At 38.6% G+C, this 16782-nt stretch overlaps 2 protein-coding genes across 11 annotated transcripts in view; one reads left to right on the forward strand and one right to left on the reverse strand.

The window, feature by feature from the left end:
* Window positions 1-861: 861 nt before the first annotated feature.
* Window positions 862-16052, reverse strand: RSRC2 (arginine and serine rich coiled-coil 2). 3 transcript variants are annotated; one of them, XM_037375522.1, is made up of 10 exons: window positions 15925-16052; window positions 12766-12922; window positions 12147-12190; window positions 9326-9516; window positions 8228-8371; window positions 4444-4566; window positions 4264-4343; window positions 3333-3565; window positions 2035-2124; window positions 862-1504 (listed from the first exon to the last, which is right to left on the reverse strand). In XM_037375522.1, exons 1-10 carry the CDS (start codon window positions 15928-15930, stop codon window positions 1325-1327), a joined length of 1248 nt encoding a protein of 415 aa, XP_037231419.1. In that variant the 5' UTR covers window positions 15931-16052; the 3' UTR covers window positions 862-1324. The 3 variants fall into 3 exon arrangements, with proteins under 3 accessions (XP_037231419.1, XP_037231420.1, XP_037231421.1); XM_037375523.1 differs by having other exon boundaries at window positions 9326-9538; XM_037375524.1 differs by lacking the exon at window positions 15925-16052 and adding an exon at window positions 11170-11247 and having other exon boundaries at window positions 9326-9538; window positions 12766-12836.
* Window positions 16053-16119: 67 nt separating this feature from the next.
* The window catches only part of KNTC1 (kinetochore associated 1), a 41471-nt gene continuing 40808 nt past the window's right edge, over window positions 16120-16782 (forward strand). For 2 of the 8 annotated variants that reach the window (XR_005102301.1, XR_005102302.1), the window contains exons 1-2: window positions 16120-16294; window positions 16628-16770. Coding sequence is in view for 6 of the 8 variants with exons in the window: in XM_037375487.1 (XP_037231384.1) it covers window positions 16639-16770 (132 nt within the window). In the remaining 2 variants the exon portion in view is untranslated. The remainder of the gene's footprint in view (window positions 16295-16627; window positions 16771-16782) is intronic. The other 6 variants (XM_037375487.1, XM_037375489.1, XM_037375488.1 and 3 more) reach the window with 6 other exon arrangements.

The raw sequence follows: 16782 nt of genomic DNA on the forward strand, positions 1-16782 counted from the left end.
CCCGCCGCGGCGGCGCCCGTCCGCGGGTGCTGGGAGCTGCAGGAGGCGCGGCGCGGCCGGGCGCGGTGCCTGCTGGGAGCCGCACGGCGGGGGAGCCGTTCACTGCCTGCGCCCACAGCGGCCTGCGGGAGACAGCGGCCGCATGGCGCCTCTTGCTGTGGTTGCTAGGTTTGTTCTTCCGCGCCGGAGGAAGGGTGGGAGAGAAAAAAATAGGGCAGCAGCAGGACGCAGGACTAGAGTATGTGTAAGCAGGCTCGCACAGCCTTGTGCATTTAGCGCTCTTGTAGTGGATCGTGTGAGCTTGTGTTACAAAAACTTAACACACTTTCCGGAACTTCTAACGAATCGACCAGAGTGACTGAGGAGCGATTCAAGTGCAAGGCAGATGCCCAGAAAAAACCAACCCTCTGAGGAAGCAGCGCAGTAATCCTGTGTAATGCTGCAGCAACCACCTGTCCCTTCTGCTGGGTGACGGAAATGCAGACTTGGGAGAATCAATGAACCATTTACTTATGGTAAATATAAAAAAACCTCACATACTTATGGTTATGAAGTAGTAGCAAGGGGCTCCACCATCCTACCTTCCCCATATCGGTTTGGTTATCCCTCTCTCCTTACTACAATTTGCAAGTTATCAAATTGCCAATTAAAAAACAACAACAACAACAACAACAAAAAGAGTTCAGCACTCATCACCGTTGATTTGTGCTCCATTCTGCAGATCTCCTCAGCTTAGGAAAACCCTAAATCAAAATCAGCAAAGTACTATTTCTGACGTCTCACATTATTATTTTTTTTGACATCTCTAAACTAGCTTCCTGACAGCATGGCCCAAAAGACAACTTAATATTAAATAAGACCTTAGAGAAAAAATGTCTTTATTATTAACCAGGTTTTTTTGCACTGGATTATGTGCCTATTGGCCCAGACTGCTAAATAACATCTACACAATGTTTCTTTCATGTTTCAAGAATTGAAAATAACTGTACAAGGTTAAAGTACAAAAGTACACAAGACAGTGGACACGAAATATCCATGTATGAGTTCATCCCATCTGCTGCTTGGTTTGAAAAGTAGAACTTTAACTAAAAAATACTGTCCTTCTATAGTTCTGTCAAGTTTAATGGAAGTGGGTATAACCTGATAACAACACTAACACCAGTATCACTGTTCTGATATTTACAAAAAAATTGTATTTTTCAATAAATTAAAGTCAATGCAACACCCATGCAAGCTAGAGTACTAGCTTTTTGGTGAACAAGGACCCAACATTTGAACAAGAACCTTCCATAGTCCCAAACTTTAAAACTGCCTTTTTTTTTTTTCAAACTGCATCCATTCCTCGCATTGAAGATGTAAACCCCAATCCCATTCCTCTTTGCGTATGAGTCTGTGATCTTGCCATTTCATACTGTGCATCTAAATTTCTGAAAACCTCTTCCTGTTGTTTCAGTGTTTTGTAACTCTCTTCATCAACCGAACTACAGCCTGCTTCGTCCTCGCTCTAGAAACAAGACAGAAGAAAACAAACATTAGTTGGGTAGGAAATGGTGTTTTCATATATTACACGTGCCCTAAATTATCATTTTGCTTAGTTGCTTTCAAAAGCTAGTAAGATTTGACTTATTTGGTTTTATTGCTGGAACATTCTAGCATAGCTTTCCTCTCACTGTCAAGAAACATGTACAGGACACCTTCATCCAGTTCCTTCTAACTCATCAAGTAAGTGTCTCTCAATTAACCTGTCTATACAAAGTAATACTGTTTTATCAATTATGAATACTGCTCACAGCTACCACTGTTACAGATCATAACAGTTGTCTTGTTAGCCAGAAACATAATAAAATTCTAGAATTTTAATTGAATTCAGATTTAGATGCTGCTTGTGAATTCTAGTAAGAAATACTTAAAAGCTCTTAACTACATCAGGTAGTATCAGGTTAACTTAACATCTTTACTTGTTAAGGTATACTTTGAAAAAGGGAATCATTATCCTACAATTAACAAAAAAATTACATATTCAGAACTTTTTACCTTAATGCCCATCAGTTTTCTGAATTTGACATTTTGGTCCTTGTTTCCAAAATTTAGTTTTTCCCATATTTCTGCAGACTGTGATTTATCCTGTATGAGTAAAAAAATAAATATTATCACCTTTTTACATCAGGCTTCTCTTAGTATCACAATTCAGTAGCAAGCGAAACAGCAGTATTAAAAATGAGCCCATCATGTAGTGCTAGCACAGCTGGAATTAAAAGGTTCCCAAGTCACATCTGATATTCCTGCAGCACCCCCACAGACACTCTTTGTGAGGGAAGGCCACTTAACCATAGGTTTCAAAATGGAAGTATATTCTCCACTTGGGTAGACTGTACTCGTTTCCATAAAGTTTGGAAACCTTGTCAGAATGAATGCTTAAAAAATGATTTGCAGAAAAACAGATTTGCGTATTAGAATTAAAATACACAGCTCAATTCAGGAAGAACTGCTTGAACAGCATTAATGTTTTTTCTTCCCTCCCTGCCACTACCCATCAGTGCCACGTGAACCAGTTTCAGTTTTTCACATCTTATGAAACAGTGTGAAAAGCTAAATAAGCTTGTTACGTAACAGATGCACAATGATAATCTAATGTAACAAACACTTCCGTATCAGCGTCGCACATCAAAAGACAAGAACACAAATACAGAAGCACAAATTTTTCCATAGTATCAGCAGACAAACCCTGTAGTCAGATCCAGTGACTTTCTGAACAAGTAACTGCCACCAGAGCCTTTTTTTATTTGGTGGGCTGTATTTCACTAATTGCAAGAGCATTTATTTGACAAAGCATAAAAGTCTGAAGGCTTCTTTGTACTTATAACTTTTGCTAGTTAATAATGCATTACTCCACACCTGAAATGTTACTGCAGACTTGGTTTTGAGATCTGGAATTGGACGAGGTAGAACAATCAAATGAAAAATCTCTACAGTCACAGAAAGTTATGAATTACAGTTTCTATACCTTACCCATCACTTTTCACTAAAAAGATCACCTTTATTTGATATTTAGTTCCAAGTTGTAGGCAAACTGACAAAAGCATCATCAAGATCCAATTTATACCTCTAATATTTCATGACATTAGGGGTTTTCCTGAGGCTTGTGTCACAACCATTTGTCACTGAAGGTCTAGTTATCTTAGTCCTTTCACTCCAAGTTCTACCTTGGGCTGCTATTAATAGGGAACTTCATAACAGGTATGAAAGTCATTTTGCTGCAAATAATGTCAATAGAGCATCCTATAACTTAATGAAGTTTTAAGTTTAAAGAAAGTAAGGAAAGACAACATTACCCCTTCCTTTTTGCCTTGCCAAAGCATCTTCCGCTTTTTCTCCTGCTCAGCAAATTTCATTGGATTCACTGCTGCTGGGTTATAATAGCTAGGTACAGCTATTCCAGTCTCTGCTAGTGCTTTTGCTTGTAGTGCCGCCATTTGAGCTGCCATTGCTATTTGAGGAGTTACTTGTGTTCCCGATGCCAGAAGAGCAGCAACGTTAATAACGGACCCTCCAGTGGCTGCAGCCGCTGTAGAAGAAAGGTTACTTGCTATCAGACAATACATTCAGACCTTTTGGGGAGGGGAAAAAAAAAAAACCAAAACCAAAAAACAACCAACCAACCACCAACCCCATCCCCTTACCAAACACCACAATCAAAAAACCCCAACCAAATAAACTAAAACAGAACCACAAACATTTCCTTTAACCAGAAATAAATTGAAAACATCCAAATAACAACTGCATGATAAAAATACATGTTATTTGTAAACTACTGGAGACTCGTTTCTTAATTTTAGTAAAAGATAACTAGAAGTGAAACTAATGTATCTCATGCTTCTAAATAGCCCTGAGCTGGTAATAACTTTCAAACTCTTGCTTAATGATGCATAAAGGAAGGTCCAATGACCATCACAAAAACATTTACCAGCCTAACATATAACATTGTTGTTGTACACTCTGTAAGCTATAAGAAATTCTGACTATTTTTGCTGGATTTTTTTTTTTGAGGGTGTGTGTGTGGGTTTTGGTTTGTTTCTGTTTTGTTTTTTCTTTTAACCATTTCCTCGTTCTAGCTGCCCTTCTTATATATGAACCAAGTTAACGATTATACAAAGAAACATGATGTGCACATCTGTTGGACAAGACCGTAACACTCAGCACATAAGCCTACACAACTTTCACTCACACTATCGCTTAGCAATTAATGTAATATACATGGACTACCTGCAGCCATTTCCTGTTGTTTCTGCTTTTCAACCATTTCTTTTTCTCTCTGTTCTTGCAGTTTCTTTGCTCTTTCCAGTCTAGAAGTGCGTGCATGAGAATAAAAATATTTAGTCATGCAAAATCAGCAGCAGCATCTTATTTATGTCATGTATCATTAAAATAGTAACAATTTCTGACCTTCTGGCTAGTGCTTCCTGGGCATCCATAGCTGTATTTCGTCCCCGAAAAGGTGGTGGACTTGGACTCCGGCTATGACTCCTGCTGAACCTTCGGGGCTTTTCAATTCTTTTCTTTCGCTCTCTGTAACCAAATTTAAGAGAGTTGCTGTAACAGTGAAGGTGCGTATATACCTTAATATTTCATACATTATTTGATCACAACTCTGAAAAATTGCTGAATAGTTTGGGGAGTTCTCAAGAACAGCTTTCACAGATTGTACTAGAACAGTGTAACAGTCACACTCGCCTTGTAACAGACAGAGTTAAAACTGAGGATTTCCAACTAAGATGTAACAGAATGTGTAATTCTGGGCATTTGTTTACCCTCTTAAACTTTGTGTTTAGAACAAACAGATATGCTATAGATATTTTCATTCTAAAAACTGACAAGAAAAAAACATCATGGAACTTTACCATAAAGTCAATGGCAAGAAAACTGTAAAATGGATCAAGTTACAAGAACGCCTTAAAACTGTAAAAGGTCTCACATCACTACAATTATATTAAAATGAGCATTTTGAGGAGGCCTGATTTAAAAATTGGCATAGTACTCAGGGAAATCACTATTTCTCTCCCCTCTGTACACTCTTCACTAAATGTGCTTTGGACAACTGTTTGAGGAAGGCTATCAAGCTAGACATGAGAGCTCGTTTAAACACATGATTTGTCTCAGGTTTGCTCTTGGGGACAGTACTATGCACAGAATTATGAAGCATGCGTTATCTGGAGCCTGACAATCTGAAAAGAACCCAGTTAAAATGTATTTTTTAAGCAAAATACCAACATATTCCATTAAATTATCCTTCACTAGCCTTCTCCCCACCTTCTCATAAGCATGACTTCTACTGGGGACATATACATCTAATCCCACCTAAGCAGCAGCTGCTCAAAATTAACATCTACATTTCAAGAGATAAGGGTTTATCCCTGTTTAAGCCTCTGATGTTTTCAACAAAGATGTCACAGATACTGGAAGTGTCCAGCAAAGCTTAAATTACAGAAGATATCACTTGCATTTTTCCCAGATTTGCCATAAACCATAAGTTGAGATGCACAAAGATGTTTCTGCAATTTTATACTTAAATGTTATTAGCAACCATTTGAGATAATAGCTAACTTCAGATAATAGCTAACTTGACAACAGCCACTTTAAATGGCATTCAGATATTGTTTCTTCTGTTTGCAGCTTGGGCAGCATCTACAAACACCATGAAACCTAGATAGAAGTTATAAAAAAAAAAAAAGATATCCTTGTTTACATGACAAATCTGGTAGAATACAAAGGAGGCAAGACTTATCTTTTCATAGAAGATGACAAGATGCAGATTCAGGCACTGGGAAGTGACAGATCTGCATTCCTGAGATAAGATGTAATGCATGTTTCAAAGATACCTTCATTTTTCCCCGTGCTGACTATTGTAGTTTGGTCTTGTCTTTGGTCTGATGCTTTATTGCACTGGTAAACATCAAGGAAATAAATATTTGAGCTTTTGTATTTAAGTATTTCCATTTGAAACAAGCAGATGGTGTCATGTTTTCCACCTAGCACTTAATTAGAGCAATGCCACAAAAGAACTGCCAGGATGGTCTACATGCTCACAGAACAAAAGCTTAATTTAAATGCTACTGAGGACAAATCACTTGAAAATGTGAGCTTGAGATTATGCAAAGAACCATCAAGAGAAAGTCAGGCTCTACTATTTACAAATGCTTCTGTCACAGCCTGTTAAGTGTGACACAACAAATATTCCTTTCATAAAGGAGGGAATTCATTTCACAGGTGAGTTTTAACAGGGTCAGTTTCCACATCATGTTTATTTGGCTCTGAAGACTTCCTTGAGGCTTGCCCCATTAATTCTCTTTCCAAAGGCTTCAACTGAGCCCAGAACTCAATGAAGTGTTCTAGTCTACTGTTAAAAAAAAAATATCTTACACCTCATTTTCCTTCTCTAAGATTTGTGAGACAAAAGTGTACTTAAAAGAAACAGATTCTTGCAGTATGTCCATCACTATCCAACAAGGCATATTTCCAGCTGAAGAGATTCCTAGGCTAGTGACTATCCCTCACTTTTTCTTCACACATTTGCCCTTCTCTGTTTCAGGTAATTTGAATTCCACTGCAGAAGCAAAACACTATTCTGGGATGCAAAGCTTTCAGGGAGCCATTAAACACAAAATGTTCAAAGTGACTTTTAAAAACAGTAAGTGCACATCTCCTATAATAACCAGAAATAACAGGGAACTGAAGCCTTACAATCATGCTGAAGGTGGCTTAAATACCATTAGATGCAAATAACGTATACCAACTGAAGACCCAGCTCTACTCACCCCAGTAGAAAGTTTGATAGAAAGTGCATGCCAAAATAAAGTACGAGACAAACCACGTAATTCAACTACTTCTTCAGAAAGATAATTCTTCTTAACAGTTTCACAAGTGATGTTGTAGCATTACACGAGTGTGCTGGATTCTTAAGTCTCCAATGATCCAGCGTAATGTTGAGTAGTCATAACCAACTTCTACACCCTTTAAATATGCAATTTAAAATACTCCAGTGAAAATACTATTAAATGAACTGGAACACTGTCAACACCTTCTTGGGAGGTCTGAAGGGACACCAATTTGCATTCAAACTACTACTTTCACTTTAAACAAGTAGGAGGGAAATACACAAACTGTAGTCGTCACATTTTAGCTTACTCATTCAGAAAATCCTACAGAACATTAAGAATGCAATGGTGACACGTAGAAGCAGACTTGGAACTCTACAACAAAATGATCAGTATTGTAAAACATTAACTTCTATACAGGGATGAAAACCTCATCTCTAGCACAATCCAGGTTAAGCATGCATCTCAACTCTGTCAGACTCAGAATAAGCCAGTATGTGTCTAGCTGCAATGTTTCAATATGCGCTTCTAGAATCTAAGGAAGAAATGGAAGCATCCAAGATCAAGAGAAAAATATTCTCATGTTGAACTTGACAAAAAGAAGCTGGTAATCACTTAACACAGAATAGTACGTTTAGATCAGAAATAGTCCATCTGACTTAAAATTCACCTGAACACTACACTGTGCCAGTTCACAGACAAGACAAATTTCCAAATTAACTTCATGGAGCTGATCAGCATTAGCTTCTGATCAGTGTATCTGCTCTGACAGCCAGTGATGCCCTGTTAAACTTCCCATTTATGATATATACACAAAGTACTATCAATAGTATTTTTGAAGTAGTGCTTTGCCAACCACACTACTCGTGTTAAGCACACGACTGGGTTAGTTCTACCTTATTCTTCAGTTTTTCCTCACTTAAATATCCTATTTAAACTAGTACATTCAGTTACAGTATAAGAAACCAAAAAGAGCTTGAACTGTGGTAATCATTACTACCCAAAATATTAATTACTTTCCTTCTACTTTATCAGTCATAAGTTCTAAAATGATGGTTTTATAAGACACTCATGAAATAACTAGTTAAGTATTTCTAATTGCTAACAAGAAACCATGCTACGTAAAGCTGAGAGTGTGAGACACTTAAGCTGTCTAGGACAAACATTCCTGTATGTGTATGCAAACTACCCAGTCCTTAAACCCACTACATCAATACAGCTGAGAAAAAGACAAACACATATAGTTACACTGAATAGACATTAACTGGCAAACCTATCATTCTTCTATACATCAGCCCATCACAGAATATTCTACCAAACATCATCACTAAGCATATACAGAAGTTAACACTTACCTGCTTCTGCTCCTAGTTCTGCTTTTACTTCTACTTCTATGTCTGTGTCTAGATCTTGATCTAGAACGAGATCTTATTCGTCGTTTTCTCTCTCTGCTTCGAGATCTGGATTTTTTCCTATCACGACTTCTACTACGATGACGTCTGAAACACATGTCCCACATTCTTACATATATTCTCATGTTTAAATTCAGCTTCCACTTAAGGACTTACATACAGGTTTGTCACCACAGGGCAAAATGCATCAGGCAGGGTGGGGAGACTGCAAACTACACACAGAAGAATTCAAGACTGGAACAGTTTAAGTTGTAAGACTAGGAGATGAAATGGAAAAGGAACCAAACACTACCACCAGCCACAAAGAGATGAGCAAGTTAAACAAGAGTTTCACACTCATCAATACAGCCATTTAGTTGTTCATTAAAGCCTACACCCCAAAACAAATACACAGCCACACTAATCTGATGCAGAGTTTTAAATTCAAGGCAACAAAACTCTCCTCCTCCCCATAACATTCCAAAACCTTAGGGAAGAGATGCCCAAATGAGTGACACACAGTTCCTCAGCTGAAGGTCATTCCTTGCTATCATGTTTGCTACAGATCCCTCAGCTATGAGCAGAGCTGGCTGACGAGTTCTGGCAGCAACTTCTTTGACTCAAGCAACTCTGCTACCATAGAATGTGCTAGGTGGCCTACCGGGCGTGGAGGCTTAGACAGCACTGCCTCTGTGTAAGTTCTTGATTTAAGAGGTAAAAAGCCCTGACATTACTAAAGGTGTGTTTTCTTCCCTGTCACTAACAATTAACATTCGATACAGTTTATAAGTTTTCTATACTGCGTATACCAACTATAAACGTGAGACAGATCACCTATATAAAGCCTTAGATATGTCATACTTTTACTCAGAACCAGTCTAAAACTATTTAAGTAGCAGCAAATGCACTATCCAATGAAAACTGGAATATGCAATATAAATTGATCCTTTAGAGTCAAATTAGATTGGTATATAATTCAGCTGTACTTCAGAAGTCTACACAAATTCCAAACACTGCTTTTGTAAATGCACTTAAAAGAGAATAACATGTAAAACAGCTTACCTTTCACGAGACCTGGATCTTGAATGACTCCTCCCTCTTGATGATTTTCTCTCTTTGCGTTTATGTCTATCCTCACCATTTTCAGATGAATTTAGGCTATCTCTTCCCTTATCAGAAGAATGTTCTTTGTCATTGTGGTCTTCAGATTTGTGCTTCTTGGAGGACTTCTCTTTGGATTCATGTCTTCTTGCCTGTTTTAAGAAGAAGTTGGTTCTTTCAGGAAAATAGTGCAACAAAGAGAGTTAGTATGGGTATCAGAAGATAAAAAATGATAAGTTGTGATGCAACATTAGTAACCTTAGGAGTGTGACTCAATCATGAGCGATGGCAGTTTTACCTAATGCCACCAACTAACCAAAGATGCAAATGCACGCTTAATTTTTCCCACTTTTCCCTCCTCCCCGCTGTCTATAAAGGATTTCTAAAGCATCCATCAAGGGATCTTTACAGTGTTTCCACATAAGGGTTCACAGCATTGTAACAAAACCAACTGTCATTCTCATTACTGCCTTCATTCCAAACATATAGTAAGTACCTATCTTTACCTGACAATTTATGAATATGCATATATATACACAAACACTCACAGTTGTAGTAAATATTTAATATTTGCTTAAGCCTACCATGTAGAAAGTTACTAAAACTCATATATAGTTGCAGACATATACTACTTTGCTTTTAGAACTAAAAGTTTTCTATCCATCATTAAATAATTTTTTAAGCAAAACTCTCCTCAGTTAGTAACTTCCAACAGTTTTTAAAAAGCAAAGTAGTAAGATATACGGTTGACATCCCATTTTTAGTATTTAAAACTAACATGCATCACTTTGAGACCTCCCACAGTAGTTTTAAATTAAAGATATGCTGCTCAACTATACCGCAATTTCTTCCTGCAGTGCCTCTTAAAAAAAAAAGATTCCTTTTTATAGCTGCAATGCCAAAAATATTTAGCAAGGTCAGGCTTGATTTTTGCCAGTGTTTTCCTTAGAGACCAAGTCATGACATCAACACCTTTTCTTAATATATCCAGTTTATTTTGAAATCTTTCTAGCAGAAAACCATAGCCTACTTAAGTCTTATGTTTAAATAACATTTTGTTTCAAGTCACAATTTAGGCATGATATTTTTTTTTTTAGACTAAACCCCAGTTCTTCAGAAATTTGGGGCGGTTTTTTTCCTTATCTAAATCTGTTATCTACTCAAAGAAAACTTTCCTATAATCCTAACTTGCTCTCAAAAGTCTGGCGAAGATGCTATAATTATTTTACACCCACTTATCCAAGCCTTTCTAACTCTTTATGAATATATATCAATTTCTAAACGTATTTGATTATAGTACTTCAAGTATACAATAATACTAGATTTTTTCCTGTTTTTACAGTGTTTTATTGTTAGCTCCTTGAATAACCAGTTGTTACATAAAAACACATCTGAAGTTTGGATGTTACCTGTATGTTAATTTTGAGTATGTATTTACACAAGTAGTTGTTCCGGTATACATATTAGAAAGAATTACTGATACTCAGTATTTAGTCTACAAAGAAAATTTTATTCTTGCAAATGAATGAAAACAGTTAATCTACTGTGGGATGTTATTCCTCATCTGTTCGTTCTGTGAAATTTAGGAACTGCTAAATAAATTGTGTAAGATTAGATCCAACAACATGGCAAAACACTGGATGCAACTTTAAGCAAGGACTTTTTTTAATCATTAAAATCAGATTTACAAGGGTTTTTTATATCATATCTTCCAGACACACACTTAGTAATAAACCACCATTATATCCCATAACGGATTTAAGATATTTTTAAGGGAAATATGAATTTGAATTACTAATAGTTACCTTATCATGAAGTAGGCTTATAATTTTGCTATCTGAGTCTGCAGCGTCTTCAGTTCAGTCTCTTCGCGCATTAGCACGCTGAGTATGATTTATTATAGAAATGTTATCATGTGAGCTAAACAATATATTCAATTTCACAAAAACTCTCCTAGATTATTTCTTTTTTTTTCTTAATCCTCCTTTTTCAAACAGAGCTTCCATTGGAACAGGGGAAGGAGATGTTCCTGACCTAGGTTAGAAGTTAAAAAGTCCCTCATCTGACCCAGCCTGCTATTGCCCCACATGGCTTAAGCTTCTTTGTGACTACTTCGACGCTCCAGGTTTGCTTGTTTCATCTCTTCTCTGGTGCGTAAGCCAGTTATTTTCAAGGTATTATTGATGCTGTCTCTTCTCACTCCCCTACATACACACACACACACACATTTATAAAAAAAAAAAAAAAAAAAAGAGACAGCCCTCCGAAATTTTTGCTGCTACTGTCATGTTTCCAGCTGACTCAGCTTGTTTGTCAAGCTATGACAGTCTTTACAACTAAAGGATGCAATAAACAGAGCTCAGTCAGGTGGGGTATTATTTTTAATATACTTAAGTAGATGGGTATGTATCATTGAAAGTCCTGAACACTGGCCAGGAATAAAGGCACCCAAGGCTTTTGGTTAATGGAAGCTCTGTGAAAGTCATCAAGAACACCATTCTACCTCTCCACATGAATTCTTTCCTTTGGCTGTTTCCAGAAAAAAGAAATAATTAAAGTTACTAGTTTCTGAAAGCTATAAAACTATTACCTTGTCAACATGATGGCTGCAATCATGCTTCACTATGAAAGGATCTCCATATCCATTTTTAAGCTTACAAGTTTCCAATTTATTGTACTTACCATAAAGTCATTTATATAGGTTTACACATATGTACATTACTACAAGATACTTTTTAAGATGTATTGTACAATTACCTAAACGCTACAAAGTGTTAATTACCTCTTTGCTTCTGCTCCGGCTTCTGTGTTTTCTTCCTTCAGCATCTGGAAAAGAAAATATTTATTGTTATTTACCAAGTTATGGAGATCAGCTGGCTGTCACCTTTCTAGTTTTTTCAGTTATTCCAGCCCCCAAAGTCAAGAATAGAGATTTAGAAAACAAACAGCACTATCCAAATATCTACTGCAGAAAGCAACCTCTAACTGTTACTCAGAGCTCTTTGCATTTCTTCAAGCTAGCCCATGTCATACTCCAGTGTCATTCTTCAGCCAGGTAACCTTATTTTTGTTACAACCATGCAAAAATATCCCAGTCTAAGCATACCTAATTAAAATAAAGACAGAGTAGTATGGTTTTCTGTTTGGTGGTGTTTGTCATTCCCATTCCCTGTCCCCCAATGCCCTGAATATTACCTGGACCTTTTTACTTATCACTTCTATCATTAAAATCGAAAGGCTTCAAAATAACATATTCAAGATACAAAACCAGAATTAGAAGCTTCTTTTTCTCCCCAATTCTAAAAAGTTATGAGAGCTAAATCCACATATTTTTTTCCAAAATGTTCTACAAGCATGCACCAGAACATTACTATGCAACTTTGCTTATATGAAGATCATACCTGACTTCCGTCTTCTTTCCCTTGACCGTGAGCGTGATCTTGAATAATGATGCTTTGATGTTCTGGGAGAACTAGAGGCATCTGATTGTTCCTTTTTCTTCTCTCCTTCTGGAGAGGACTTTTCTGGGACTACTCCATCTCGTTCCGTATCACTACCCTACAAGAGGACAGAATGTTTAAACCCAAAAAACTTAAGTTTTGTTGTTTTTCACTCCTATATACTTAGTATTTCCTCTGAAGACACACTTAAAATTATGTTCTGTAAGACAATCTCCTGAGTAGCCATCTCATTATTCATTAGGCAATAGCTTGATAGACTTCCAGTGAACTGTGTAACTGCATAGATTGCTTTTTCAAGACTTTAATAAGGAGAACTAACATATAGCAACATTTTGCTCTCCCACTACATTAGACTGTACTTTTTCCATGCACTTTTGAGTAAGACTAAACTCTGATCCAAAGTTCCCTCTAAATGGTGTTGTTCATAGGTCAATTACCTTTTAACATTTGCATGACTAAGATTACTTAACATCAATGCTGTCCCAACAGAGCTAAATCACCTCAGAAGTTAGGGCATTACTGAGGCAGAGCACAAAATCCCCACTGTAGTTTGAAGGACTGAATGAGCTTTGAAGATAAACAAAATTAGATATACTATATTAGTGTTAGACACCTAACTACTGCATAAGGGAAAACCTCAAACAGTATCTCTATTAAAAAAAAAGTGTATTTGCATAAGAGTACACACAGGTCACATTCACCTGTCCCAAGAATTTTTGTATCATTTTTCTTAATGACAAAAAACCAGATGCTCCCCCCAGTCTTTCTAAACCCTGGCCTAGGAGGACTAAACCCAGAAACTTATCTTGTGTAGAGTAATCAAGACTGCATTGTAATTCAATGATGGGAAAAGTAAATGTGTACAACATCCATGCAATGCAATGAAAGAAACCGAAAAAGTACACACTGAAAAGGTGAATGTGCTCTCATTAATGCCTTTACAGATTCACTGGTCTTTCTTGTTCTGATCATGTAGACAGTCATGATCAAACTTTCTGAACACTGTACAGATGCAGATGACCTCACTGACATAATTTGGCCCAGAAATGCTATTAATGAAGACAGTATAGTATAGCTGAGGACTTTAACTTGCATGCTTTTCTACCAGCTGCCCTTTTATTTGCAAACTAACAAGACATGTCAAAACCTCTCAAATGCTGATTTATATTCATGACTTTGAAAACAGAGTAGCTAGTTTTTCTTAAACTACAACAGATATTACAGCTTGTTGCTAATATATTGTGTATTAATGGTAGACTTTCTTCATAACATGCTACAAGTAGATGTTTGGACTTAGATTTCACCTACTGTTTAGTCTGCCCAATTCCTTATTAATTTGCCTCTGTACAAAGATACATCTATAGTAAAATCTCTCTTTAAGAGAGATAAAGCAGCTGTTCATTTCTCCATTCACACGGTATACTGATATCTTGTTCAAAACGCACCAGCATGTGGACAACAGCACTGACCACTTAAAGCGCATTCACAGCAGAACTTTAACTATAGCCTTAGTGACACTTCTGAATACTACTTGTAACCCATCCACCATCCTGAAGCCTTTAGGGCATTAGATAGAGCAGGAACTGACTCCTGTTTGTGACCTTAGACATCACAATTCCTTGCCATTCTATGATTATCTATCATCAATGTGCTCGTTTACGCCCCCCTACCTTCTGCTCAGTCCCTCCCTTCCTTTCCAAAGGACTCAGCCAAAAGTTTGAGAAATTTTGAGATTTCGATACATTTACATTTCAGTTACTTGAAAAGGATAAGGAGAATACCAGCTAAACAGTCTTAAGTTAACTGCATTTTTAAACATAGTACCCAAGGGAAATTGAGCCCACCGCCACATTTTCCAAGGCCATCACTCCTTATTTATACACATTGCTGCTCATTACTGCCCTTGTGTACTGCACCTTAGAGAAATCTCTCAGCTCTACAAAAAAAGGACAGCAAAAAAAGGCTGACAGACTTTAAGGAGACTATTCTCAGTTCTTAGATTGGCCACAAGCTCATGGGTTTCCTTGAACAAGCTCCTCGCCTACTTACTGGTTTAGGGGAACCTCACAGATAGTGCCTGTAATCTAGGTGCAAAACTACAAGTCCGTAACTCTTCCAAGTCCTTTTATAGAAAAATGTATCTCTTAACAGGTTAAATTATATAAATCGAAAAAAATTAGCCAAAAAAACTATTTTCTGCAGAAGTTTATGGTCCTCTTCTTCTGTTTAACCACTGGTCAAACTTTCAAGACAAGAACTTTAAATACCAGATAAGACACCACAAAGTACTCAAAGTCAACTTTGAAAAGTTTTTTCACTTTTGAACCTGGTTTGGGAGTTTGGTGGGTTTTGCACTCAAGACTATTTAGTAACTTCAAAAACAAATTAACAACATCGGGTTTGATAACTCCTCTTATTGATTCTTCAACTCAATTATGGGAAAAACATCTTCAACTGTTTCCAGGCCACACAAATTTTAAGAGAATAAAGCTATGCTCTTAGGCTGTGTATGAACATAAAGACAGCGATAACTACAGCAGAGGCGTTTCCTATCGATATTGACTATAAAAACCGGAAAATGATAGCAAATAATTAATCACTGAGTGTAAGAAGACGCTGAAAATAACAGGCCTGTGACCCCCTAACACAAAGAAAAATAACAGGCAAAGAAAAGCCACACGAACGAAAGCTAAGCATGGCCCAACCACCAAATCGATAACCTCCCTCCTCCCCTCCCAGGGAACCTGCGCCCCAGAGTCCCTCTAACACCCGTTCCTATAGCCACAATACTTCTCTCCCCAGTCAGGAAACAATAAGGCCTCGGTCACAAGGCCTCTTCGCTTCTCTCCAAGGCCAAATAAATGAAACAGAAACTTCTGGAAAAAGGGAGAGAAGTAATGGGTGAAAAGCGGCCACCCCCTCCCCGAGGCCCATCATGGCGCCGGCAGGCGAAGGAGCGGTGGGCGCCATTTTGTCTCTCCGCGCACACAGCTTCCCGACCCAGCCCTCCCCATCTCACACGCTCTTCCCTCCCGCCCCGTGGCGGCCCCCCGCCCAACTCGGCTCCCTCCAAACACCCCAGCAGCGAACACCACTTACCGCCATGACCGAGCGCCCGGGACGGTCGCTCCCCCTCAACAAGTCCTCACAAGGGGCTCAACCTCCCTCAGCAGCTGCGGCCGCAGCGTTCGCGAGCCGAGGCACACGCCCCGCCCTCCCTCTCCCTCCAGGCGCCCGGATGTAACAATGGGGCGGGAGAAGGCGGTGCGGAGCGAGGGAGCCGCGGTGCATTCTGGGGGCGGGAAGGATTAGGCCGTGTCTTAGCAACGGTGCTGTTCGCGTTTGGAGGAAGTTTGGCCCACGCCGCGGCCCGCAGCCGTAGCCGGGGCTCCCGCCAATTTGAAAGCCTGAAGGAGCTGAGGAAGCGCGGTAGTGGATTGTCACTGGTTTCTGGGGCTGTGGTGAGGAGGTGGGAAGATCGGTTGTGGCTCCTGTGGGCAGGGTTGGCCGCTGCGCGGTGGAGAGGGCTTTTTGGCACTGAATTTCTTCCAGCTTTGGACGCGAAACCTGTTCCCACCAACCTGCGTTCGATCGGGCCCGCTGGGGACGTAGGCTGGGAGCCATATTGCTCTTGCGACTTAACTCTGTATTTTATAAACGCGGAGTTTGCCTTTAGGCTTATTGTACCACCCTTCCTCCTAGACGCAGGGATCACGATAGAGTATTAAAATCAATAATTTGTGTGTGTTCATACAACTTTTTTACAGCTCTCTGTGTTACAGCATATTCCTTAAATGTTTAGCACAGGTAAACATGTGGAATGATATCGAAATTTTTGCAAATGATGACACAGGGACTGGGCGGCTCCCAGTAGGTTTAGGACAGGAGTGTGGAACTGCATTGTACCAAGTGGATACACTACTTCGGATCACATCCCAAGAAAAGGTAGAATTCATC

The sequence above is a fragment of the Falco rusticolus genome, chromosome 1, assembly GCF_015220075.1.
Source record: "Falco rusticolus isolate bFalRus1 chromosome 1, bFalRus1.pri, whole genome shotgun sequence".
Taxonomy (NCBI): domain Eukaryota; kingdom Metazoa; phylum Chordata; class Aves; order Falconiformes; family Falconidae; genus Falco; species Falco rusticolus.

Excerpts from the sequence above, each read along its gene's own strand:
- RSRC2 (XM_037375522.1), bottom strand. Across the intron at positions 9,517-12,146 it reads GCCGGAGCAGAAGCAAAGAG|GCAAGAAGACATGAATCCAA; the intron begins GTAATTAACACT and ends TTCTTAAAACAG. Across the intron at positions 4,344-4,443 it reads CAGGAAGCACTAGCCAGAAG|ACTGGAAAGAGCAAAGAAAC; the intron begins GTCAGAAATTGT and ends ACGCACTTCTAG.